The sequence below is a fragment of the Monodelphis domestica genome, chromosome 3 (assembly GCF_027887165.1).
Source record: "Monodelphis domestica isolate mMonDom1 chromosome 3, mMonDom1.pri, whole genome shotgun sequence".
Lineage (NCBI taxonomy): Eukaryota > Metazoa > Chordata > Mammalia > Didelphimorphia > Didelphidae > Monodelphis > Monodelphis domestica.
Genome location: NC_077229.1, coordinates 39,845,416 through 39,872,450, shown reverse-complemented (window position 1 = coordinate 39,872,450; position 27,035 = coordinate 39,845,416). Strand labels below are relative to the sequence as shown.

The following is a 27,035-nucleotide window of genomic DNA, read 5'->3' as shown; positions in this document are numbered from 1 at the left end:
ACTTAGAAAAAACCATAACATAGTTCATTTGGAATAACAAAGGATCAAGGATATCCAGGGAAAATTTAAAAAAAAAAATACAAAGGAAGAGGGCCTTGCAGTTCCAGATCTCAAACTATATTACAAAGCAGCAGTCATCAAAACAATTTGGTACTGGCTAAGAGACAGAAAGGAGGATCAGTGGAATAGACTTGGGGCAAGTGACCTCAGCAAGACAGTATACGATAAACCCAAAGATCCTAGCTTTGAGGACAAAAATCCATTATTCGATAAAAACTGTTGGAAAAATTAGAAGACAGTGCGGAGAGATTAGGAATTGATCAACACCTCACATCCTACACCATGATAAATTCAAAATGGGTGAATGACTTGAACATAAAGAAGGAAACTATAAGTAAATTAGGTAAACACAGAATACTATACATGTCAGACCTTTGGTGTAGCAGCCCAGCCCATAGACATTATGGGGAAGCAAGGAATGTGAGTGAGCACATGGCCATTCTGTGCATGGCAATGAACTTTATTGCCAGCATGGCTGAAGTTTAGGCGCGAAACCTTGCTTTCCTCTGTCCCACTCACCTGAGGAGTATAACCCCACCTTCACCTTGTCATAGGTTGTATTATCCAATAGGGGTACCCCAGATAACTCATCCATATGTATTGAGGTATCATATAACTGTTCAATATGTATTGAGCTGGCAAGGCTATAAATAAACACGCTCCACTAAGCTCCGCCCACTGGATCAGGATCCCCGGGTTTGGCAAGTTCTCCCCTGTCTTCTCCCCTGTCTCTCTTCTCTATCTTTCTCACTAAGGCCTGGCGCCAGGCCTGCCTTACTTCCTCTCTTTCTCCTAATGCTACCTAGCATTATCTACCTCCTGTAGTTTCTGGTCTCCTTTCCATCTGAGCTAGCTTTATTCCTCTGACCAGTACGGTGTTAAATTGGGATCATTGGGTGGTTTCAGCCTGAATATTCACACCCAGTGGTCGGAGCTTAGCTGTGGCTTATACAAATAATATTCGTCTACTGACTCGGTTATTCACATCTCTATAGTCGGCTCGTTCACGCCCTTCGCGGGTTAAAAACTTCTTCTCTATCTCTATCCTCTCTTTCCCCCCTTTGCAGCCTCTCGCAGGCCGGGAGGCTATATTCGGGAAGGGAAAGACTTTAAAACCAAGCAAGACATAGAAAGAGTCACAAAATGTAAAATAAATAATTTCGACTACATCAAATTAAAAAGCTTTTGTACAAAACAAAACCAATATAACTAAAATTAGAAGTGAAGCAACAAATTGGGAGACAATCTTCATAAAAACCGCTGACAAAGGTTTAAATACTCAAATTTACAAAGAACTAAACTAATTGTACAAAAAATCAAGCCATTCTCCAATTGATAAATGGGCAAGGGACATGAACAGGCAGTTCTCAGCCAAAGAAATAAAAACTGTTAATAAGCACATAAAAAAGTGTTCTACATCTCTTATAATCAGAGAGATGCAAATCAAAACAACTCTGAGGTATCACCTCACACCTAGCAGATTGGCCAACATGACAGCAGAGGAAAGCAGTGAATGCTGGAGGGGATGTGGCAAAGTAGGGACATTAATTCATTGCTGGTGGAGTTGTGAATTGATCCAACCCTTCTGGAGGGCAATTTGGAACTATTCCTAAAGGGAGATAAAAGACTGTCTGCCCTTTTATCCAGCCATAGCACTGCTGGGTTTGTACCCAGAAGAGATAATAAGGAAAAAGACTTGTACAAGAATATTCATAGCTGCGCTCTTTGTGGTGGCCAAAAATTGAAAAAGAGGGGATGCCCATCAATTGGGAAATGGGTGAACAAATTGTGGTATATGTTGGTGATGGAATACTATTGTGCAAAAAGGAACAATAAAGTGGAGGAATTCCATGGAGACTGTAACATCCTCCAGGAATTGATGCAGAGCAAAAGGAGCAGAACCAGGAAAACATTGTACACAGAGACTGATACACTGTGGTACAACCGAATGTAATGGACTTCTCCATTAGTGGCAATGTAATGTCCCTGAACAATCTGCAGGGATCTAGGAGAAAAACACTATCCACAAGCAGAAGACATCCTGTGGAAGTAAAACTCAGAGAAAAAGCAACTGCTTGACTACAGTGGTTGAAGGGACATGTCTGAGGAGATACTCTAAATGAACACTCTAATTCAAATACCAACAAAATCGAAATGGGTTCAAATCTAGAACACATGTGATACTCAGGGGAATCACGCGTCGGTTATGGGATGGGGGAGGAAAAGAAAATGATCTTTGTCTCTAATGAATAATGCTTGGAAATGATCAAATAAAATATTATTTAAAAAATAATAAGGATTTAATTCTTGAAGATTTTTTTTCAATATTGATGATTTATTATTTTTTTTCGTTAGTTCTGCTTACTTTATACTACTCCAGTTCATCCATGATTTCCCAGGTTTCACTGAAACCATCCCTTTCTTTTGTATATCATTATTTTATTCTCATACCACAATTAGTTCATCCATTCTCCAGTCATTGGGCACCCGCTTAGATTCCACTTCTTTGTTTCTATGAGAAAAGCTGCCATCAATATTTTTTGTCCATATAGGTTCTTTTACTCTTTCTTTGATCTTTCTGTGAAATAGTCCTAGTAGTAGCCTTGCTTTCTAGAATAGCTAGATGAATAGAAAGCTCCACCATGATGAGAGGAGGTCAGGGCAGCAAGGTGTATCAGTAGATTGAGAGCCAAGCCTAGAGACAGGAGGTCCTGGATTCAAATATGGCTTAAATTACTTCCTAGCTGTGTGACCCTAGGAAAATCACTTAACACTCATTGCCTAGTCCTTACCTCTCTTTTGCCTTGGAATTTGTACACAGTATTGATTCTAAAATGGAAGGTAAAGTTTAAAAAAAAAGAGTGGAAGGGGTGCTCTCCAACAATCCCAAGAGTCTTATTGGACAATGGCACTGCACACAAACTCACAGGTTCTAGCCTCTTGATAAAACTTAATCTAATTTCAAATTCTCTCAATATTTCTAGAACAGAAAATAGTGACATACCTAGATCAGTTTCCCTACATGTGCTCCATTTCTTCCCAACAAATCTGGGTCAACTGCCATGGAAGAATTTGGTTAAAGTCACCCCTTCTCACTCCTAGATAACATGGTCAATGTGAGTGGGTCTGGGCTCTCCAAATGGTACCCAAAGAGAAGGGGACTACTGAGTCCTTCACCCCTCCATAATCTCTTCAAAAATGTCTTATTACTCCTGAGACTCTAGAAATGATGAAAGGAAAAATTTCAGAGGAATTCACCAAGACTTGTATAAACTGATTCAAAGTGAAGATAACAGAACAAAGAAAAAATATATGTAGTAGCAAGAACACTTAAAGACAGTTTGAAAGACTTAAGAACTTGAATTAATTGTGACCTAGATTGCCTACATCCTAATAGAGAGATAATAGACTCAAAGAAGAATTATTTCCTACAGTAAATCTGTTAAAAGATTTATTTTTATGTTTTTCTTCTTTCACATGGGCGTAAAAGAGGTGAGGGGATATTTTGTTAATTTATTTTTTAATTTAAAAGGGAACATTAAGTGTTTCCTGTGTTAATGTGGAATATGGAAACCCTCAAACTTACAGCCTAGTAAGATCTGATGAACCAACTTATATGTTAATCCTAAAACTTGGAGTTCATCAGATCTTACTAGGCTATAAGTTGCGGGGTTTCTAGATTCCCCATCTATACCTTCTATTTCTCCTTTTTAATGGAGCCTCTTTTACTTATTACTTATATTGTAGGGAGTTGAAGTGTATCTAGACAAAGAGCATAAAATAAAAGATAACAAGAACATTTCATAAAAGAAATTATGACCAAATGCCCAACAACATAAAATAGAATCCCTCTGATTTTCCAGAATGAACTTTGGCTCATTCTGATAAAAGAAGGAAAAGTTAATTTGGACAGTTCACTCAGATGCCAAGTGAATCTCCTCTATGAGAACAGGGTCTGTCCGGGAAGTACCACAGAACCTCAGAGAGCTGTGAATTTAGTGCTTCATGTCCCTTTCAAAGCTCCAAATGTGAACTGAATAGCCTCAAGTTTTCATCTTTTTTTTAAAAACTTATTTCATGCCTCTAGTTATAGAGGTGGAAAGGTCCCAGAATCTTTTTTCATGATTTTGGAAATATGAGTTCACTGATTGAAATATATTGCTTCTATCTGATGGATTCATATTCATGATCCCATGGAGCCATGAATATGAACACAACACACACACACACAAACTCATGGCCCATCACTAGCATCACCAACAACAAAAATATATTATGCAACATAACTAGGAATCACAGTTTTCCAAAAGGACCTTATGGGATGAGGGTGAGGAGAATCACATGGGAAAAGGAATTAAAAACACAGAGTATATGTCTCAATGAGTTTTAGGAAACTAAGGGAACATCAGAAATATGAGAGTCATGCTTCCTAACATCAGCTAGGAATTCACTATGGTCTTGCTTCATCTAATCCAAGCTTCCCTTCCAATTTAGGATCTCAAATAAAGGAGGGGCTTCAGGGAAAAAGCCAGATCATTAATTAGATATACCTGGAGTTGTACAAAATCTGGTCTGGAAGTTTGGATGTTATCCAGGGTGTCCATGTTGGTTGGAAATGGGCAGATCACAAGGTATTAAAGGAAGAGTAACATGAGCAATGTTATGGAGAGATGATGAAATAATTCCCCTGAAGGGTTACTTTTCAATAATTCTGGACTCCAGTTAGATAGTTTTACTATATCAGAAAACACAAGGACATTTTTACATTATTTTTTTAAAATTATATTTGGTTAATTTAAACATTATTCCTTGGTTACGAGAATCATATTCTTTCTCTTCCCTCTCCCCATCCCCCATCCTTTCCCATACCCAACACACAATTCTACTGGGTTTTACATGTGTCCCAGATCAGAACCTATTTCCATGGTTTTGATGTTTGCACTATGATGATCATTTAGAGTATACATCCCCATTCATATCCCCCTCGATCCATGTAATCAAGCGGTTGTTTTTCCTTTTGTGTTTCTACTCCTATAGTTTTTCCTCTGAATGTGGATAGTATTCTGTCTTGTAAATCACTCCAAGTTGTTCAGAATCACTGCATTGCTATTAATAGAGAAGTCCATTACTTTCTATTGTACCACAGTGTATCAGTCTCTGTGTATAATGTTCTCCTGGTTCTGTTCCTCTCACTCTGCATCACTTCTTGGAGGTTGTTCCAGTTCACATGGACTTCCTCCAGTTTATTATTTCTTTGAGCACAATACTATTCCATAACCAAAATATGCCACAAAATGTTCAGTCATTCCCCAATCAAAGGGCATACCCTCATTTTTCAATTTTTTTTCTTTACAATTTTGGCAATACACAGTCTTGAAACCCACATTTTTGCGGTCACATTTCCCAACATTTTGATTTCCACTCCTTGTTCTGCCCTTCCTTCTTTCACTATTTCCTTCTATATTAGTGTTTTTTAAAATAAGTCCCCCTAATTCTACCCTTATTTTACTTCCCTTTCTAACCCCTCCTTCGCCCTCCCTTGTATTGCTTCCCTCCCCACTAGTCCATTTGTTACCCTTCTACTTCTCTATAAGGCACAAATAAATTCTCTGCCCCAATGTATTTGATTGTTCTTCCCTCTTTGAGTCAATTTCAATTCAAGTAAGAATTGAGTATTTCCTATCTCCTACCTCTTTACCCTTGCAGTGTATTGGTATTCTCCCTCATTCCCTCCATGTGTTTCTTTATATATATATATATATATATATATATATATAGAGAGAGAGAGAGAGAGAGAGAGAGAGATACATATCCTGGTCTTGACATTTTATCCTATACAGTTTGTCGTTCCCTCTAAGTATAATTCTTCTAGCTACCCAGGTGAGATAATAACAATTTTTATGAGTTACCAATATCCTCTTTTCTTGTAGGGATACATATCATTTTAACTTATTGGGTCCCCTTAAGAAAATCCCCCCCCTTCCTAATTACCTTTTGGTGAATCTCTTGAATTCTGTGTTTGGTCTGGTCTTTTCTTTAAGAATGCTTGGAAGTCTTCTATTTTTTCGAATGACCATACTTCCCCCTGTAAGAACATATTCAGTTTTGCTGGGTAGTTGATTCTTGGTTGTAGACCTAGTTCCCTTGCTTTCTAGAATATCATATTTCATGCCTTTTGGTCCTTCAGGGCAGATGCAGCCAGATCCTGTGTTATCCTATCTGTAGTTCCTTGGTATCTGAATGACTTCTTCTTACCAGCTTGTAATATTTTTTATTTGGTCTGGTAGTTCTTGAATTAGGCTATAATATTCCTGAGTGTTGTCAGTTGGGGATTAAGTACAGAAGGATATCAGTGGATTCTTTTAATCTCTACTTTTTCTTCTTGCTTTAGAATGCCGGGCCAGTTTTCTTGCATAATTTCCTGTAGAATGATGTCCAGGCTTTTTCTTTTGTCATGATCTTCCAGTAGACCAATGATTCTTAAATTGTCTCTCAAAGACCTGTTTTCTATATCTTCTGTTTTGTGGATGGCGTGTTTAATATTTTCCTCAAATTTTTCATTCTTTTGATTTTGTCTTATACTTTCCAGATGCATTGTGAAGTTGTTTACTTCTAGTTGTTGTATTCTAGGTTTAATAGACTGAATTTCATCCCTGCCTTTTGATCATCCTTCTCCTTCTGGTCTTATTTTCTTTAGAGGTCATCTTTCATTTCCTTTATCTCATTTTTAAGGTGGTTAATTTTGGCTTTCAAGACACTCTTTTCTCATTTTATTTCAAGCCCCTCTGTTTCCAGATGAATTATCTTGCTTTTTAAGTTCTTTCCCCAGTTGTCTTCATCCTCTCTTAATTGTTTTTTTTAATTATATTTTGAGTTATTCCAAAGCCTGTGTCCAAATTGCTGGAATTTCTGTGTTTTTGCTTGGTGTTACTTGATCTTCCTCTGTTTTATTTGCTCCTTGTTCATTGCTTGGATAGAAGCTATCAATTGTAATTCTTTTTTTCTTTTTCTGTTGTTTGCTCATATTTGTCCCTTCTTTTCCCACTGTAGTTGTCTGTAGTCTTGCTTCTCTCATTATGTGCTGGATCTGTGGGTTTGAGCTTTTCTATCCTAAAGGGGATTCTTCTCTGCTCACCTGATTGGTCATGTTGAGTCCTGATGTCAGATCTTTGCCAGCTGTCAGCAGAAGGTGAAAAGGAGTTGGGCTTCCCACCTGGTTATTAAGGTGTTCTGTCTTAGTTGAAGCCTTCACCCTTGAGGTTAGTCAGAAAGGCTCTCATAACAGTCTGGGGTGGGGAGGTGTTGGAGCTTGAGCTTCTCTGCCCTCTGAAGGCTTGATAAGATTAAGCCAGGGTGGAGTTGATTTTGCAGACAGAGTTCGATGTGCCCTGAGGTCAAAACCTTTGAGGGGGTGAGGCAATATGGAGCCTCAGCTGCTGTGACTAGGCTACCTCCTCTGTGCTTCTCTTCCAGCTGCCTCTGCACTTCCTGGGTTCAAATCCCTTCGCATGACACAACTGTTCCCTCAAGGTACTCCCTCCAGGCTAGTGTCCACACCAGTCCAGAAATTCCAGCCACTGTTGGAGGCTCAGTACTGTAGGTGGGGGAGTGGTCCTGGGACCTTCCTTCTTCCTTCCCCTTAAACCTGAGTGTCCTAGAATTCAGGCTTTTTTTGGGGGGTATGGGGCATACCTTTTAAGTTGAGTCCAGAAGGAGGTTTCCTTAGCTCTGTCCTGTTGTTATATTTGGTTTTCAGTCCCCTAGAAGCATTTTTTTTTCAATTGGTGAGGAAGGGTTTTTCAGAGGTCTTAACTTTTGCTGCCTCTACACCACCATATTGACTCCACTCATTTTTAAGTTCTTGATACCATTTGCTCTAGCCAAAATTTGCAGTCAGAGATTCTTATAGAATATAAGCATTATAACTATGAGCCTGGCATTGAATTACTATTGTTTATTAGAATCCCTTGGATATTTAAAAGATGAGAAACAGGTAGAAAGATAGGAGTAAAATAGTTCAATCTAGCTCACACATGGGTGCTCTAAGCCTGACCTCCAGCAGCAACTTTCTTGGTTTGTCACCTAAGACAGAAGCAGAGAGAGAGCACACTTCCTCATTCTTCCCTTTTTCCTTTCTCTCACTTCCATGTCAAATTCAGAGTAATATCTGGATCAAGTTCACAGGTCACACTCCCATGACCTGTGCTAGATGATGTAGGTGACAAACTCATGCAACATGTTACCAAATTTATGTAATGATTTCCCTCACACAGTCCTGGCTTCTAAGTCAAATGGTTGGCAGGAGATGAGGTCAAGTGTGAGACCCTAGAAGAGAAATTTTCCTTCACACGGAGACCCAGATCCAGACAAAAGAGCAACATCTCCAGGCCAGTCTCCCAAGGTTGCCTTCTTTTTAGGGTAGACCTTTTCATTCTGCCCTAAAGGAAATGATGTAGAGGGAAGAGGTTGACTTTCCTTTTCATCTCTGGGGATTGTAGTAAGTGACAGTTCTCTACTGACCAATACTAAGAGAGTCATGGAAAGAGGAATAAATGTTTTCACTCTCAGTTCAGACCAAAAAAACTGAATAATCTGAAAGGATGGAGTAATTTTACTGATATCAGAGCAGTATTCAGAGTATGTAGACAGAATGAATATTTGCAAAATATATATTTGAGTACCAGATCTTAAAATGTACTATAAAGCAGTGGTCATCAAAACAATATGTTAATGGCTAAGAAGGATGGATCAATGGAATAGACTAGGGGTAAATGACCTCAGTAAGCTAGTGTTTGATAAACTCAAAAATCTCAGCTTTTGGGACAAGAACTTACTATGTGACAAAAATTCCTGGAAAAATTGGAAAACAGTATGGAAAAAAAATTATGTTTAGATCAACATATTATACCCTATACCAAAGAAATTCAAAATGGGTAAATGAATTAAATATAAGGAATAAAATCATAAATAAATTGGGTGAACATATAGTAGTATACCTGTCAGCTCTGTGGGAAAGGAAGGATCTTCAGACCAAGCAAGTGTGAACCTTAAAAATTTCCCAGACCCTACTTCATAAGGCTGGGTTAAGACCATTCCCCATTTGGGCAGTGAAGGTACTTGATCAAAAATGTGAAGACCTCTACTCCACCCATACTTAAGCCTGTTTTAGGGGGAAAAACTCCTTGCTGAACAATGAAAAGTACTTAAACCCATACTTAAGCCATGCCTATTTTTAGAACTAATACAAAGGGGTGCTAAGTACCTATAAAGGTCAGGCAACTTGTGAACTTACAAGGAGCAAAGAGGTGGAAACTTACTCAGAGCTTTCCTGGTGTAAATTACTCAAAAGTTTAGTTTACTCAGGTATGAATTCAGAATGGGCTGTCTTTTGGAAAATGTCTACTGTGATTGGTAGATGGAAGAACTTAGGGGAGGTGACATAGGAGAAAATGCCCTTTAAAAGGAGATGAAAAGCTCTCTCTAAGAACAGTCAGCTGGGAAAAGGCTGCCTTGAAGGGTCTCTCTCGAGACTCTCTCGGGGACATTCAGATTGAGGATTGAGCTGGTGAAGTCAGCTGAGATGGAGCTGGCCTGGTGTCACTAGAATCCTTGCTTGGACAGATCTTGTGGTGAGTGATTAAGGACTGACTGATCTTTTCTCTTAGGACTTAGGCCTGAGTTGGCCAGGACTGGCCAGGACTGGCTTATCCCTTTCTCATTTCCTTTTTCTCTCTTTCTCTTTTTCTTTAATTCCTCATTGTATTATTAATTAAATTCTCTATAAAACCCAGTTGACTTGGCTATATTCTTAATTGGGAATATTTCCCTGACGACCACCTTATATTTGATTCTAAACAAAACACTGTAGTGAAAACATATTTTCTGTGGTCACAAATTTACTCATCCACTCTTATATCTACCACACTTTAAGTCTTCCACTATTTTAATCATCACAGTTTATGACAACCAACTATTTTAATTATTACACAAGAGGGAGAGAACATTAGAAAATGTATATCAAATTTAAATGATTTTGGTCAACCAAAACCAATGCAAACAAAATTAGAAGGAAAGCAACAAATTGGGAGAACATTTTTTATAACAAAGTCCTCTGAAAAAGGTTTAATTTCCTAAATATATAAAGAACTAAGTCAAATGTACAAAAATCAAGCCATTTGCGAATTGATAAATGGGCAGAGGACATGAATAGTTTTCACAGAATGAAATCAAAACTATTGATAAGCACATGAAAAAGTGTTCTAAATCCCTCCTGATTAAAAAAATACAAATTAAAACAACTCTGTGGTATATGTCAGCAAAGGAAAGTGATAAATGTTGGAAGGGATGTGGCAAAATTGAGACACTAATACTCTGCTGGTGGAGTTGTGAATTGATCCAACCATTCTGGAGAGTAATTTGGAACTATGCCCAAAGGGCTTTAAAAGACTACTTACCCTTTGATTGAATCATAGCACTGCTAGGTTTGTACCTCCAAAGAGATAATAAGGAAAAAGACTTGTACAAAAATATTTATAGCTTCACTCTTTGTTGTGGTAAATTTGGAAAATGAATGGTGTCAATTAATTGGGGAATGGCTGAACAAATGTGGTATCTGATGGTGATGGAATATTATTGTGCTACAAGGAATAATGAACTAGAGGAATTCCATGTTAACTGGAATGATTTCTAGGAATTGATGCAGAACAAAAGGAGCAGAACCAGAAGAACATTATACACAGAGACTGATACACTGTGGCACAATCAAATGTAACTGACTTTTCTACTAGGAGCAATGCAATGATCCAGGACAATCCAGAGGATTGTAGGAGAAAGAACACTATCCACATCCAGAGAAAGAACTGTGGAAACAGAAATGTAGAAGAAAAATATATTATTGATCATGTAGTTCGATAGAGATATCATTAGGGTTTTGATGTTAAAGGATGGATCTACTGCAAATATGAATAACATGGAAATAGATTTTTGAACAACAATACAAGTATAACCAATTGGGATGGCTTGTCAGGTTTGAGGTCAGGGGAAGAAAGAGTGGGGGGAAGAAGGGAAATCATGAATCATGTAAAAATGGGAAAATATTCTAAACTTTTATAAAGGCAACTTGTTGAGGCAGAGAGTGTGTGTGTGTCCACAGCACCTGGTTTTCTTGCTAGTGAGTAGGACCATTGGACTGAGTTGATAGAAGGTTGTGGAAGGGATTTCTACTACAAATTTACTTGCTGACTGAATTGCCTTTTGGTCATGTCTTTGCTGTGAACTTTACAGTGTGGACTCAGAATAATTATCTCAGCTGAAAAAAATGAGATTGGATCAGAGACAGACCCCAAGTACAAATACCATCTTAGACACTTGCTAGCTGCATGATTGGAGCAAGTTATGTAACCTCAGTATCTCAGTTTTGTCTTCTGTAAAATGATAATGGGACATATTAGGATAAGCCTCATAGGGATGCTGATTCTCCAGAAAGAATGAACTCTATGAACTATAAGCAGTTATATATCTTATCAGATAGGTAGCTAGATAGTATAGTGGATAGAGCATTGGACTCGGAATCAAGAAGATGCCTCATGAGTTCAAAATCTGGCAAAAGTCCCTTACTAGCTGTGTGACCTTGTGCATGCCAATAAACTCTGTTTTCCTCTGCTTCACATGCGTTAAATGAACTGGAGAAATGGTAAAGCACATGGGTATCTTTGTTGAGAAAACCCCAAATTGGGTCATGGAGAGTTAGGCATAATTGGAAACAACTGAATAATCCTGTGTGTTGGTGTATATTAAAATTGGTAGAATACCAAGATGAAGAAGAACAATTATCCCTGCGTCTGTTGAGAAGCTGAAATTTTCACAGTTCTCTTGAGAAAGAAAATGGAGTTATGCAGGCATGGATAATATTAATAGTAGGGGTTTATGTCAATTCAAAGGAGTTTGGGTACCTACTATTTATAAGGTACCATATATTTTATTGAACTTCATTTTTGTTTAACTGATTATACCTAGCACATGGCAGAGTGGAGGAAAGGGGAAGATTAGTACCTGTTATTTTACCTCTTGAAAGCCTTTTGTTGGGTTATCTTTATAGAGTTAACTATCTATCTTTGTTTTTTTAAATTGCCACAGGTACTGAGACACAAAATAACTTCCCCTTTTATTACCATTGATAACCATTTGTTTAATATGAGCTAAAAAACAAGAATTTGAACCCAGATCTTTGTCTTTGAAGCTGGTCTGCTGTCTCCTACACTATGACTAACCCAATTATAAACTAAATAGTTGCTTTGTATTTCTTTAAAATTTAGAATACTAATGTAAGTTCCAAAAAGTATTTAGTAACCAGCTCCTGTTTGGTTGGAACCAGGATCTAGATTCAAATCTTACCTGTCAGTAGTATAACCTTGACCAGTCAGTCTCCTCACTTTTCAGTGATATACACACTCTAAGACATTGTTATGTCTGCAATGGTAGGGGAAAGTTTCCTAACCCAAAGTTCCCTATGCCAGGGAAATCCCAGTCCCTTCCTTCAAGTGCCAGACCATCCTATTGACAAGAAAAGTCTATCATCAGCACAGGAAGGATCTCCATTCCCTAGAAACCTGGACTGATTAATCTCTGCTTGATGCCACCTGATCTGCCAGCTGAGTGTTTGTCCCTGAGCTAAGGGTTACTGGGAGTCTTAAAGAAAGGAAAAGCAAGATCTATCAGCAGATAAAGGGAAAGATCTGGCTGAAAAGCATGCTATTCTATCCCCCATCAAAGAAGGATTACTATCCTGTCAATTGGAACAAGGGCACCCTTTGGTATTAATCCCATGCCAGAATTCTCACGTTTTCAGGAGAAATCCAAAGAATCATAAATGCTGAAGGGAATGTGACAAAAATAGAAGACTAATACATTGTTGGTGGAGTTGTAAATTGATCCGTATATTCTGGAGGACAATATAAAACTATGCACAAAGGGCTACAAAACTATGAATATCCTTTGACCCAGTATTATTACTTGGTCTGTAACTTGAAGACATCAAAAAAGGGAAAAGAAAATACCTGTACAAAATGATTATAGTAGCTGTTTTTGTGGAGACAAAGATTTGGAAATTGAGAACATGCCTATCAATTAAGATATAGCTAATCAAATTTTGGTATATGAATGTGATGGAATACTATTGTGTGGGGAAAGCATGGTGACTCAGTGGATTGAGAGGCAGGCCTAAAGATGGGAGGTCCTTTATTCAGATCTGGCCTCAGACACTTCCAGCTGTGTGACCCTGGTCAAGTCACTTGACCCCCATTGACTAGCCTTTACCACTCTTCTGCCTTTGAACCAATACATAGTATTGATTCTAAGATAGAAGGTAAGTGGTAAAAAATACTATTGTGCTCTAAGAAATGATGAGCAGGATGATTTCAGGAAACCTAGAAAGATCTACATAAAGTGAAGCATTGTGAAGTGAGCAGAAATGAGAACACTGAAACTACTAATAGCAACATTGTATGATGATCAACTATAAAACCCTTAGCTTATTCTAAGACATACAATGATCCAAGTCAATTCTGAATATCTTACGATAAAGAATAGTATTCATTTCCAGAGAAAGAACTGATGGAGTCTGAAAGCAGATCAAAGCATAATATTTTTTACTTTATTTGTATATGCTTTTACTTTTATATGAAGGGTTTTGCTTTTGTTTGAGTCTTCTCTCACATGACCAACACAGAAATATATTTTGCAAGATCATACATATATAACCCATACCAAATTGCCTAACATCTCAGGGAATGACGAAAGAAGGGAAGAAGGAAGATAAAACTTGGATATTATAACTTTGGAAAATGTGTGTAAAAAATTCTTATTTCATTGGGAAATTGAGAAAATAAAATGTATAAAGAATGGAAAAATAAAATAGCAGCATGGGGAAATTGATCTAAGAACACTTACCATTAATTTCAAAAGGTCAGTCTCTCAGGCTTCCTGGGTCCTATATGCAACTGTAAAATTTTTACCTCTCAAAAGTTCATTGAGCAATTCAAGCCATTTTCCTTGAATGATGGAGTGCTAATCAAATGTAAATGGTAATACCTACATTCAAGACAGAGAAAATCCAGTTATATTTCCAACTAACAAAGTGAGTGCCACTGCTTTAGTGGAACATTTCAAAATAAGGCACAATCACTTTTTGGTCAGAACAAGAGTTTATAAATAACAATTAATATTTTTTTCAGTAATTATTAAATGCATGCAATTCTCCCAAAAGCATTTATCCAAAAGCTCTCTTTTATTTTTGGCTCTTCTTATTTCACTCTTCAAAATTTCGGGCAGGTGTTTCCATGCTTTTCCAAAATTAAGCTGTGCAGCATTTCTTTTTTAGTATATGCATATTCTGCTGTAACAGTCACTAGACAAGACTTTCATTTCTCATATACATGCTTATAGCTCCTTTCACAGAACTGATAAGAAACTTATCAGGAAAAACTCAATGAAAAATTTAACATCAGATACTTCCCAGTAGTATGACTCAGTAGTCAGTTAGCCTGTTTGTGTCAGTTAACTCTTCTTAAAATAGAGATCAAAATATCACCAGCCTCATAGGGCTGCTATGAAAATAAACGGAAACAATAGTTAACGAATGCTTCACTTTGTACCAGGCACATAGCAAGAACTATATAAATGTTATTATTATAAGGATGATAATCAGACTTTTAAACTTATATGACTAAAGAAAATATGGCACATTCCCTAAGATCTCTACATATGGTAAGAATGTTTGAGATCCTTTGAACAACTCCCCCCAAATCATTCATCATTATTGTTTTTCAAGCAAAATATACCCAGTGCAATGCACAACACATTTTTAAAGCAGAGCAACAAAAATATTTATGTGATAACTCCAATTCCTAATTTCAAAACGTTCAGAACTTATTCTCTACTAATACAAACATAGTACACTCCAGCTTTCATTGTTCAGCTTAACTCTATTTCTTGTACAATGGTTCCCAAAATAATAAAACAAATCATGAGCTTACTAATAACATAATACAATATTAGTTTTTAAAATTAAAAATAATAAAACTTCCTTTAAGTGACATCATTTCAGGTTAATGTATTTTAATCATATTGAATAGAAAATAATTTTATCCATAAATCAAACCTGGCATTCTCTAATTGGTTGAATTTATTTTTAAATGTAATTGCTCTAAATGTGATCACCTTGTTTCAAAGTTTGCTACATAAATACTGCTACATTATTACATCCACAACAGTATCAAAATTGGTGAGAAAGGGGAAGCTGGGTGATCAGTGTATTGAGAGCCAGGTTTTAGGTTCAAATCTGACCTCAGGCACTTTCTAGCTGTGTGACCTTGGGCAAGTCACTTGACCCCCATTGCCTAACTGTTACCACTCTTCTGCCTTGGAGCCAATATTGTCTCCAAGAGAGAAGGTAAGGGTTTAAAAAAATTGGTGAGAAAAAACCTCGGAATTTACTGCAAATGTCAGGGGAGGAAACAAGAAATTCTTTAAATTCATTTATAATTTTGAGGCCATTGAAAACTTCTTGCCTCTTTTCTAAATGAGATCTAGGATTTAAATGTCAGTAATTCTTGTTTTACTAAATTATTTTGGCCTTTTTTATTTATGATGTTTTATTTTATAATTCCAATTAACTACCAAATGAATACTTCACCTTAAACAAGATAGAAAATTCAGGTTTACAGAGAGTGTCTCATTTTCAGGAAAAAAACAAAACAAAACTTCTGATTTGGTTTCTTTAAGAATTTAGGATTAACAGTCTATTCCAATTCCTTTCAAATTCCTGTTTTTAATTTACATAGTCAAATCATTCTGATAATCTCTGGTTGGATTTATAATTTTTTTTCTTTTTTCAATCTCATACTCAAATTGTCTGGCTTGTTTCATTATTTGACACTATTGATCACTCTCTCACTTTTCTGAAAATCAATAAAAAACTATAATAAGAAAGTCAGTACAATGTTCATTTATTTTGTCCCACAGATCCTCTTTCCAGTCAAATACCAAACAGAAGATGATGGTAGAAAGAACATTTGGACATTTCTTTTTTTTTCTTTTAGTATGGAGGAATTGAAATAAAAACAAACACTCATTGATTGGAAAATGACTAAATGAATTGTGATACATGGATGTATTAAAATGTTTTATGTATGCAGGAAACTTGAATATTATGAATCTAGAGAGATTCATGAGAGGACTTAGATCTGTCCCTCTCTCTGTCTTATGAGGAATGACTCCACAGGAAGGAGAATGGCATTTTGGAAATTATAGGTCTAAAACTCTAAGTTTTCTATAGAATATTTTTAATTAACAAGAAATTATTGAACATGAGAGCTGATGACATGATATGACACTGGGTTATTCCTGCTTCCCTGTTTCTGACTCAGAATATTAAAAAAAAAGATGAAAGGTCAGTTCATTCTAATTTTGGTTGCAAATTATGATGGAAGAGAAAGTGGGAGTAAATAGAGACTAGTCTCAGATGAACTAGGAGGCCTTTTCACTATTTTCCATTATATTCCTCAACCAGTCCTTCTTACCTCACCAGATAATTGTGAGGAACTGACTTTTTCCTTTCCTTGTGATTCCCCAAGAAGTGTCCAATATCTCCTCAGTATTTCCATCCCTGTCACAATCTTTGCAGTTAATAAGGAAACTTTGCCCTCTCTCTCCAAACATTCCCATCCAGGATAAATAGAATCTTCTGGATTAGAGGGAAGATTTATTCACAATATGACTTCTATGGAAATATTTTCTTTTATTCTGTTCTACAAGTGCCAACCACTATCCCAGGTTATCACAAAGGCCAGAGCAATTTTGATTGAGAGACTGTACAATAGCAGAGTCCAGACAGGAACCAGCAATGGATGGAAAGCATCTCTGCAGGGAGCTTATCATAGCACATTCCCCTAATTATGCTCATGTTCCTATTGCTATAATTTTCCATTCCATATAGTAACACAGGTCAGGCTAATGTTATTTGTTTCTAGGTCAATATTAGTGACTCTTCTGCATCCCAGGTTTGCTTATCTCTCTGAGTACCAGCCTTGTTAAAGATGCTTGTTTGGAAAAGAAGTTATGACCAGCCTAAGCAAGTTATCTGCATATTAGAATTATAGATTTAGAGATTGGAGAGTCTTTAGAGACTATAAAGTCCACATCACTCTTCATTATCATTTTCAGGTGAGGAACTGAAGCCCAGAACTTAAGTGACTTGCTTAGGGTCACTCAAGAGGTTAGAAGACAAATCTTCCTGGGTCCGATTTGTTCTGCTATTTCCACATATAGATTGTTGATATCCTTTGCAAAGACTCCCAACTCTCCATGATGTTCAGCTATCTTTCCATCCTCTAGCTATGCTACTATTAGATCTTTACAACAAAGAAATCAAAGAAAGAGGTTTTAGAAAGAGCATATAATACTTATCTGGTAAATACTGATAATCACTTTCTTTGTTGGCAGCAAAACTTTGGGAAATTAAGAATTGTCCTCTTATTAGAGGGTGACTAAACAAATTATGTTATGGAGGAGTAAAGGAATATTATGGTGCAATAAGAAATGTTGAAATGTTCAGATTCAGAGGAAACCAATACAGAGAGAAGTTAGAATTAGGAGAAAAAAAAGTATATAATATTTGTGTTATGGAGAAAACCTTTTAAAGGCTTTGAAATCTAATCATTAAGATGATTAGATCTGGAGTCCAAAAAAATGAAGATGAAACATCTTGATAAAGAAATATGTATAAAGTCAATATAAAATGAAGAAAGAAGCATACATTTCAGAATGAATAATGCAGGAATTTGTATTGCAACAATAAACAGCTACATTTTAAGTACTTCATTTTTCAAGTTTAAAAAAAATTTAGAGAACATAACAGGAAGGAAATATTCATTTTAAAGTGCTTGTGAAATAAATAAAATGTTTAAAAGAAATGTAAGATGCTTAACAATGCTGTATGTCACTTATATTTATTATTGATTTTATAAGGGATTGGTTTGCTATTTTAACACCCCATTCTCTTTTTAATCCTGTTTCTGAAGAAATATTGAACTAAATACTATCTGAGCAATTTTCTTGCTCCACATTTTCCAGCAGACATCTTCCTCCTGGATGCTTCCTCTATTTCTTCATCATGGATCACAATTGCCCTTTGTAACCTAGATTTGACAAGTCTGCTATGTTACAGATGGACTCCCCATCACTCCAATGCCCATTGGAAAGGCATATTATAATTTAAAGGGATTTGCTGCATCTGAGGACTTTATTAAGCACATATCAGCATAGTCAAAATAATAATGTAAAAGTATTGAATGTATAGGATTGTTATTTATGTTTGGATATTCTAAAAATCATCCAGGTATCAAGATTCCTGAGATCTTATGGCCTTGGTCTTACACAGCTATTAACACACTTATATCTAATACAACAAACTACACAGTTTTGTGAAACAAAAGGATAGAAAGAGATAGTGAGTAAAATAATGAACTAATTAAAAGAATTTAGGAATTAAATTACACCTTTATAAAAAATGCCATGGACAATGAAATAATATCAATATTAAAAAGATATGAACCTGATGGAAGAGTATCCAAATTCCTACAGGAGAAATTATATGTGTTATAGAAGGAAATAGAAAGTAAAACAATACTAGTGAGGGATAGAGGAATCTCTATTTTCTCCTCTCAGAACTAGATAAATACAACCAAAATAAACAAGAAATAAGTAAAGTTGATGAGTAGGATTTTAGAAAACTTTGATATGATAAACTTCTGAAGAAAACTGAATGGGAATAAAAAAGAATATATCTTTTTTCTCAGCAGCACTTTACGCCTTTATAAAAATTGACCATGTAATAGGGAATAAAACCTTACAACCAAATGCATAAAAGCAGAAATATAAATACATATTTTCAGATCATAATGCTATAAAATTCCATTCAAAAAAGACTATAGAAAATAAAACTTACAATTAATCAGAAAATAAATAACTTTTTTTTTCTAAAAAGTGAGTGGGTCAGAGAATATACTAACGATTTCCTTTTAAAAATGAAAACAAGGAGATAACATACCAATATTTATGGAATGCCACCAAAGCAATAGTTGGGGAAAAATTGAATCTGTAAGTGCTTATATTAATAAAATAGAAAAAGAGCAAAATAATGAATTGAGCATGAAACTAAGCAATTTGGTCAATTTGATTTTTAAAAAGACAGAAGAAAACTAAATTACCAATATTAGAAATGAAAATGGTAAAAACAAATGAAGATGAAATTAAAACAATTATTAGGAATTATTTTGCCCAATTATATACCAATAATGCTGAATATACTTGAACAACCCTATCTCAGAAAAAGAAACTGAACAAACCACCAATGAATTCCCAGGGTCAAATGAATTCTACTAATTCCAGTGCCAAGATGGTAGAGAAAGGAAGGAACTTGCCTGAGCTCTCCCAAATTTCTCACAAAATCTCATTAAAGCAAAGCTCCTTACCAAACTTTTGAGCAGTGAGGCAGTTTTCCAGCCCAGAAGAATTAGGGGAATCAGCAGCAGAAGGTTTGTCTCCCTGGTGTGGTAGGTAAGCTCAGTCCTGAGAAAACAGCCTGAGCCAAGGAAAGCAGCCCCCTGTAGGGAAAGGGCAAGGCTTAGATCCAAGAGCAAGCTAGCAGTGAGGCCCTATCCAGACAGTGACAAGCAAGCCGTGAGGTCCTTCACTGTATAAACCAACAGTGGAGCCCCCCCATCCCCCACTGAATAAGCCGACAGGACCCTTAACTGGTACAAGTCATCAGTGAGAATCTAAACTGTACAACCAAATAATGAGGACCTCACATTGTGCAAGTAAGCAGAAATTTCCCTCCACTTTGCAAGCCAGCAGCTAGACCTTGAGAATTCTACAAACTAGAAGCAAATTTCTGAGCTTCCTAAGAATAAGCTTGGGACAATGACTTCTCCAACCTAAAAAGAGAGGCAATTTTAATATATAATAAAATCTGTATGAAAAAATGGGAAAAAATTAGCAAAGAAATGGAACCTAATGATAGAAAGTTATTATGGTAACAGGAAAGATCGTGGAATAAACCCTAGAAGAGAATAATGTCAAAACAGTTACAACTGAAGCCTCAAAGAAAAAATATAAAGTGGAGTCTGACCCAGAAAGAACTTCTAAAAGGATTAAAACAGAACTTTAAAAAAGAAGAAAAGTTAAAAGAAAAATTGGGGAAAGGAATGAGGGCAATACTAGAAAATAATTAAATAACATGCAACAGCTTCATAAAGGAAGCATAAAAATGGGGAAAATGTACAAACATTCACCCTACAACTTTTTAAAAAGTAGGACTATTCAAATGGAAAAGAAAGTACAAAAAATCACTGAAGAAAGTAATTCCTTAAAAAATAGAATTGGGCAAATGGAAACTAATGACTCCATAAGACATCAATAAACAATCAAAGGAATGGGCTTCCCAGTAAACATGGATGCAATCTAGACAATAATCATTTTCTCTCCCCAGCACCCAGCGAAATAGACTACCTCAAAAGAACATAAAAAACATCTTCGGAAGAATGGAGGGACTCTACAGTAGGGCACAGCGATGAAGGTACACGGGGTGTGAGCATTTCCACAACATAAGGAGAAAAAGCTCTCACCCAAACGTGATCTGAACTACCCTCCCCCACCTCACCTACAAAACCAGAGTCGGGACCAGAGCCCTCCCCAGAGATAGTAAGTGAGTGAGGGAGGTCACTGTAGTGAGTGGGGTGCTCACCAGGGTCCTTGGGATCTAACTAGGACTGTCAGGGAACTACCCCTGAGATAGGCTACACTGAAGATCACTGAACACTGGAGAGCACAGACCATGGGTGCTCTTGCAAACTGCAGACACTGCGGAGACTTCAGAGCCTGCATTAGGCAAAAGCTTCACTCCTTGTTGTAGTGAGGAGGGGCACACCAGAGTCCTTTGGAACTGACAAGGACTGCCAGGGATCTACCCCTCAGAGAAGTTTCACAGGACACCCATGGCATGGGAGAGCACAGACCACAGGCGTGCTTCCAAATTGCAGTGGCTGCGGAGACGCCAGAACCTGCCTGAGGCAAAAGCCCTGCTATATAACTCCACAAAACACCTGCCCATATTAATCAGATTTCTGACTAAAAAGGAAAGGTAAAACCACCAAAGGGATGGCTCATTGTGCCCAAGACCAACGCTCCATGAAAAACAGGAAATAACGTGACTATTGAAAACTTTTAAGAGGGAAAACTCAGGCTACAGAGGAAAAAGAGGATGAAAGTCAAAGAAAATCAAAACCTTCCCCCAAAATGGAAACTGTCCACAAGCTCTGGAAGAACTCAAATTGGAGCTTATTGAAAAGATGGAAACCTTCTGGCAAGAAAAATGGGGAAAAATTCAGAGAGGTCAACAGTCTGATAGACAAGAACTCCCAATTGGAGAAACAGCTAGAAGCCTCAAAAAGCAGGGCAGACCAAACTGAAAAGCAAACCAGTCCTTAAAAACCAGAATTAAGCAACTGGAAGACAATGATCTTACAAGGGGCACCTTACCTCTAATGAAGAGGAAATTAAAGCAATCATTAAAAACTTCTTTGTCTAATTATATGGCAATAAATATGCCAATCTAGGCAATGTGGACCAATATTTACAAAAATATAAATTGCCTAGATTAACAGAAGAAGAAATAGAATTCTTAAATAATCCCATATTAGAAAAAGAAATCCAACAGGCCATCAAAGAACTCACTAAGAAAAAATACCCAGGGTCAGATGGATTCACAAGTGAATTCTATCAAACATTCAGAGAACAGCTAATCCCAATACTATACAAACTATTTGACATAATAAGCAAAGAGATAATTCTACCAAATTCCTTTTATGACACAAATGTGGTACTGATTCCAAAGTCAGGCAAGTCAAAAATGAAGAAAGAAAACCACAGACCAACCTCCCTAATGAACATAGATGCAAAAATATTAAACAGGATACTAGCAAAAAGATTCCAGCACATGATCAGGAGGGTCATTCACTATGATCAAGTAGGATTTATACCAGGGATGCAGGGCTGGTTCAATATTAGGAAAACCATCCACATAATTGACCATATCAACAAGCAAACCAACAAAAATCATATGATTATCTCAATAGATGCAGAAAAATCCTTTGATGAAATACAACACTCATTCCTATTCAAAACACTAGAAAGCATAGGAATAGAAGGGTCGTTCCTAAAAATAATAAACAGTATATATAAAATCATCAGCAAACATCATCTGCAATGGCAATAAACTATATGCATTCCCAATAAGATCAGGAATGAAATAAGGATGCCCATTATCATCTCTATTTAACATTGTACTAGAAACACTAGCAGTAGCAATTATAGAAGAAAAAGAAATTGAAGGTATTAAAATAGGCAATGAGGAGACCAAGCTGTCACTCTTTACAGATGATATGATGGTCTACTTAAAGAATCCCAGAGAATCAACAAAAAAGCTCGTGGAAATAATCAACAACTTTAGCAAAGTTGCAGGATATAAAATAAACCCACATAAATCATCAGCATTTCTATATATCTCCAACACATTTCAGCAGCAAGAATTACAAAAAGAAATCCCATTCTAAAATCACCTTAGACAATATAAACTATTTAGGAATCTATCTGCCGAGACAAACACAGGAAATATATGAACACAACTACAAAACACTCTCCACACAACTAAAACTAGACTTGAGCAATTGGACAACCATTAACTGCTCATGGGTAGAACAAGCTAATATTAAAAAAATGGCCTTCCTACCCAAATTTATCTATCTATTTAGTGCCATACCCACTGAACTTCCAAAAAATGTTTTTACTGAATTAGAAATAAAAAAAAAGAACATAAAGTTCATCTGGAAGAATAAAAGATCAAGGATATTCAGGGAAATAATGAAAAAAAAATCAAAGTAAGGTGGCCTTGCAGTCCCAGAACTCAAACTCTATTATAAAGCAGTGGTCATCAAAACAATTTGGTACTGGATAAGAGACAGGAAGGAGGATCAGTGGAATAGACTTGGGGTAAATTATCTCAGCAAGACAGTCTATGACAAAGACCCCAGATTTGGGGGTAAAAATCAACTATTTGATAAAAACTTCTAGGAAAATTGGAAGATAGTGTGGGAGAGATTAGCTTTGGATCAACACCTCACACCCTACTCCAAGATAAACTCAGAATGGGTGAATGACTTGAACATAAAAAAGGAAACTATAAGTAAATCAGGTGAAGACAGAATAGTATACGTCAGACCTTTGGGAAGGGAAAGGTTTTAAAACCAAGCAAGACTTAGAAAGAGTCACAAAATGTAAAATAAATAATTTTGACTACATCAAATTAAAAAGTTTCTGTACAAACAAAACTAATGCATCCAAAATTAGAAGGGAAACAACAGATTGGGAGACAAACTTCATAACAAAAACCTCTGACAAAGGTCTAGTTACTCACATTTTCAAAGAGCTAAATCAATTGTACAAAAAATCAAGCCATTCTCTAATTGATAAATGGGCTAGGGACATGAATAGGCAGTTTTCAGTTAAAGAAATAAAAACTATTAATAAGCACATGAAAAAGTGTTCTAAATCTTTTATAATCAGAGAGATGCAAATCAAAACAACTCTGAGTTATCATCTCACACCTAGAAGATTGGCTAACATGACAGCAAAGGAAAGTAATGAATGCTGGAGGGGATGTGGCAAAGTCCCGACATTAATTCATTGCTGGTGGAGTTGTGAACTGATCCAACCATTCTGGAGGGCAATTTGGAACTATGTCCATAGGGCAATAAATGAGTGCCTGCCCTTTGATCCAGCCATAGCACTGCTGGGTTTGTACCCCAAAGAGATCATAAGGAAAAATAATTGTACAAGAATATTCATAGCTGTACTCTTTGTGGTGGCAAAAAATTGGAAAACGAGGGGATGCCCTCCAATTGGGGAATGGCTGAACAAATTGTGGTATATGTTGGTGATGGAACACTATTGTGCTCAAAGGAATAATAAAGTGGAGGAATTCCATGGAAACTGGAACAACCACCAGAAAGTGATGCAGAGTAAAAGGATCAGAGCCAGGAGAACATTGTACACAGAGACTGATACACTGTGGTACAATCTAACGTAATGGACTTTTCCATTAGTGTCAATGCAATATCCCTGAACAATCTGCAGGGAACTAGGAGAAAAAACACTACCCACAAGCAGAGGATAAACGCTGGGAATAAAAACACCAAGGAAAGGCAAGTGCTTGACTACAGGAGTGGAGGGTATATGATTGAGTAGAGACTCCAAATGAACACCCTAATGCAAATACCAGCAACATGGAAATGAGTTCAGATCAAGGACACATGTGATACCCAGAGGAATCATGTGTCACCTATGGGAGGGATGGTGGGGAGGGGGAGGAAAAGAAAATGATTTTTGTTTCTAATGAATAATGTTTGAAAATGACCAAATAAAATGTTTTTAAAAATCAAAGAATGAAAAAAATTGAAGAAATTATGATTTTTTTCATTGAAAGCACAACTTACCTAGAAATTAAATTAAGAAAAAATAACTTAAGAATTAATGAACTATCTGAAAGCCATAATCAAAAAAACAAAGCTAGACATCATAGTTCAAGTTATTATCAAGGAAAACTGTCTTGATATCCTAAGATAAGAGGACAAAATAGGAATTGAACAAATATACTGGTTATCTGCAGAAAGAGACCTCCAAATGAAAAATCCCTGGTATGTTTTAGCCAAAATCTAGAGCTTCTAGATCAAGGGAAAAAATAATACAAGCAATCAGAAGGAAACAATTCAAATATCATGGAGTAATTCTCAGGATAACGCAACATTTAGCTGCTTCTACCTTGAAGACTATGACCTGGAAAACGCTATTCTGAAAGGCTAAGGAGATATGATTGCAACCAAGAATTATCTATTCACCAAAAATTAAAACAATCCTTTGGGGGGGGGGAAAGGATATTTAATGAAATTGAGAACTTTCAAATATTTATAATGAAAAGACATGAATTGCATTGAAAATAGGGCATTCAAAGAGTAGACTCAAGAGAAGCTTAAAGAGTTTAACAAAAAATCATGAGATTCAATAAGGTTGAACTGCTCGATTTCTTACAATGGAAGATAATACTTCTAATTCTTAGGAACTTTTTCAATATTAGAGTAAGTAGAAGGAATATACATAAAAAATGTGGATGAAGTGAACTAAAATAGAATGTTATGCCACAAAAATATTAAAGGGTGAAAAAGAGAACTGCTCTGGGAGAAGAAGAAAGTGAGACATAGGTGAGTATGGTGAATTATCTCAATAAAGAGGCACTATAAAACTATTACAATGCAGTAGAAGATGGAGTTGGCAGAGATTAGAAATGCCTAAACCTTACTCTCTTCCCATTTGGCTCAAATGGCAATGACATACACACTCAGTATTATAGAGAAATCTATTGAACCCTGTTGGGAAGTAACAAAAGATGAACATAAGAGAAGAGAGAGTTACTACTAGAAGGAAAGATGGATTTGGGGAGATGGTGCTCAAAAGTAAACCACTTACTAGGGGGAAGATATTGAAAGGAAAGAAAAGGAAAAAAAATACAGTAAATATAAGGTGGAAGGAAACATATAATTAATTATCATAAGGGGAAGCTATGGAAGCTATGATGACTACAATGAATATAAAGATGGATACGGCTTTGGGTCTGATAGATTTGGAAGAGACCTCAATTACTGTTTTTCAGGAATGTCTGATCATAGATATGGAGATGGTGGGTCTACTTTCCAGAGAACAACAGACCATTGTGTGCACATGAGAGGATTACCTTACAGAGTTACTGAAAATGATATTTACAATTTTTTCTCACCGTTCAACCCTGTTCGAGAACACATTGAAATTGGACCTGATGGCAGAGTGACTGGAGAAGTAGATGTTGAATTTGCTACTCATGAAGATGCTGTGGCAGCTATGTCAAAAGACAAAGCAAATATGCAGCACAGATATGTAAAACTCTTCTTGAATTCTACAGCAGGAGCAAGCAGTGGTGCTTATGGTAGCCAAATGATGGGAGGCATGGGCTTGTCAAACCAGTCCAGTTACGGTGGTCCAGCTAGCCAGCAGCTGAGTGGGGGGTTATTGTAAACCTCAAAATTTCTTAGACTTATAAATGTTGGAAATTTCACCATTGGGAAATTTCATACTTGAAAAATTTCCTATTGATAGTGGGTCTTGGCTATTGGAATGTGAACCCCATTGGCATGAGAGTTTCCCCCTCCTCCCTTCTTAAGATTACTTTAGGACAGAAACCTTTTGCTGAACAATGGAAAGGACTTTGACCTATGCTTAAGCATAGAACAGGAATTTCTTTGAGTCATGATTGATTTTAGAATTGATACAATGGAGATACTTGGAATCAATCTCCACCCTACTCAGTCCTAACAGGATTTAGGAAGGGCTGTAGCAAAGGATCAAAGATTTAATTATTTGAAAATATGACCTTCAACAGACATGTGCAAAGCCAGAGACCTCTGGGTGGTCCTGGGTTAAGCTAGAGCCTCCATTGGCACAGGGAAATTGATGGACAGTGATTGGTAGATGTGAGAACTGAGGGGAGGCAACTTGGATGGTGTCCTTAAAGAGAGAGGGGTCTGAAGACTGAGAGGGGTTTTAGGAGTTTGTCGGAGTGGTTGCAGTGTGCTCTGAGAAGCTTGCTCTGAAGGAAGCTGAAGGTGGGGGCTCTGAGGCTGTTTCTCCATTTTGGTCACGTGAGTAATAGGGACTGATCTCCTTTCTTTGCCCCAGCTATCTAAGGGCTTGGGCCTTTTGGCCCAGCCTAAACAGAGGGGGTATTTAAGCCCTATTCCCTTCTCTCCCCTTTCTCTCTACCTCTATCTCTCTAT

General features: G+C 36.7%; 1 protein-coding gene across 1 annotated transcript in view; it reads left to right on the top strand.

Moving 5' to 3' along the window:
- The window catches only part of LOC130458049 (heterogeneous nuclear ribonucleoprotein H-like), a 40,920-nt gene extending 14,628 nt beyond the window's left edge, over positions 1 to 26,292 (top strand). The window contains exon 2 of the mRNA XM_056820942.1: positions 25,782 to 26,292. Coding sequence (XP_056676920.1) covers positions 25,782 to 26,277 — 496 coding nt within the window. The 3' untranslated portion in view covers positions 26,278 to 26,292. The remainder of the gene's footprint in view (positions 1 to 25,781) is intronic.
- The last annotated feature ends 743 nt before the right edge of the window (positions 26,293 to 27,035 follow it).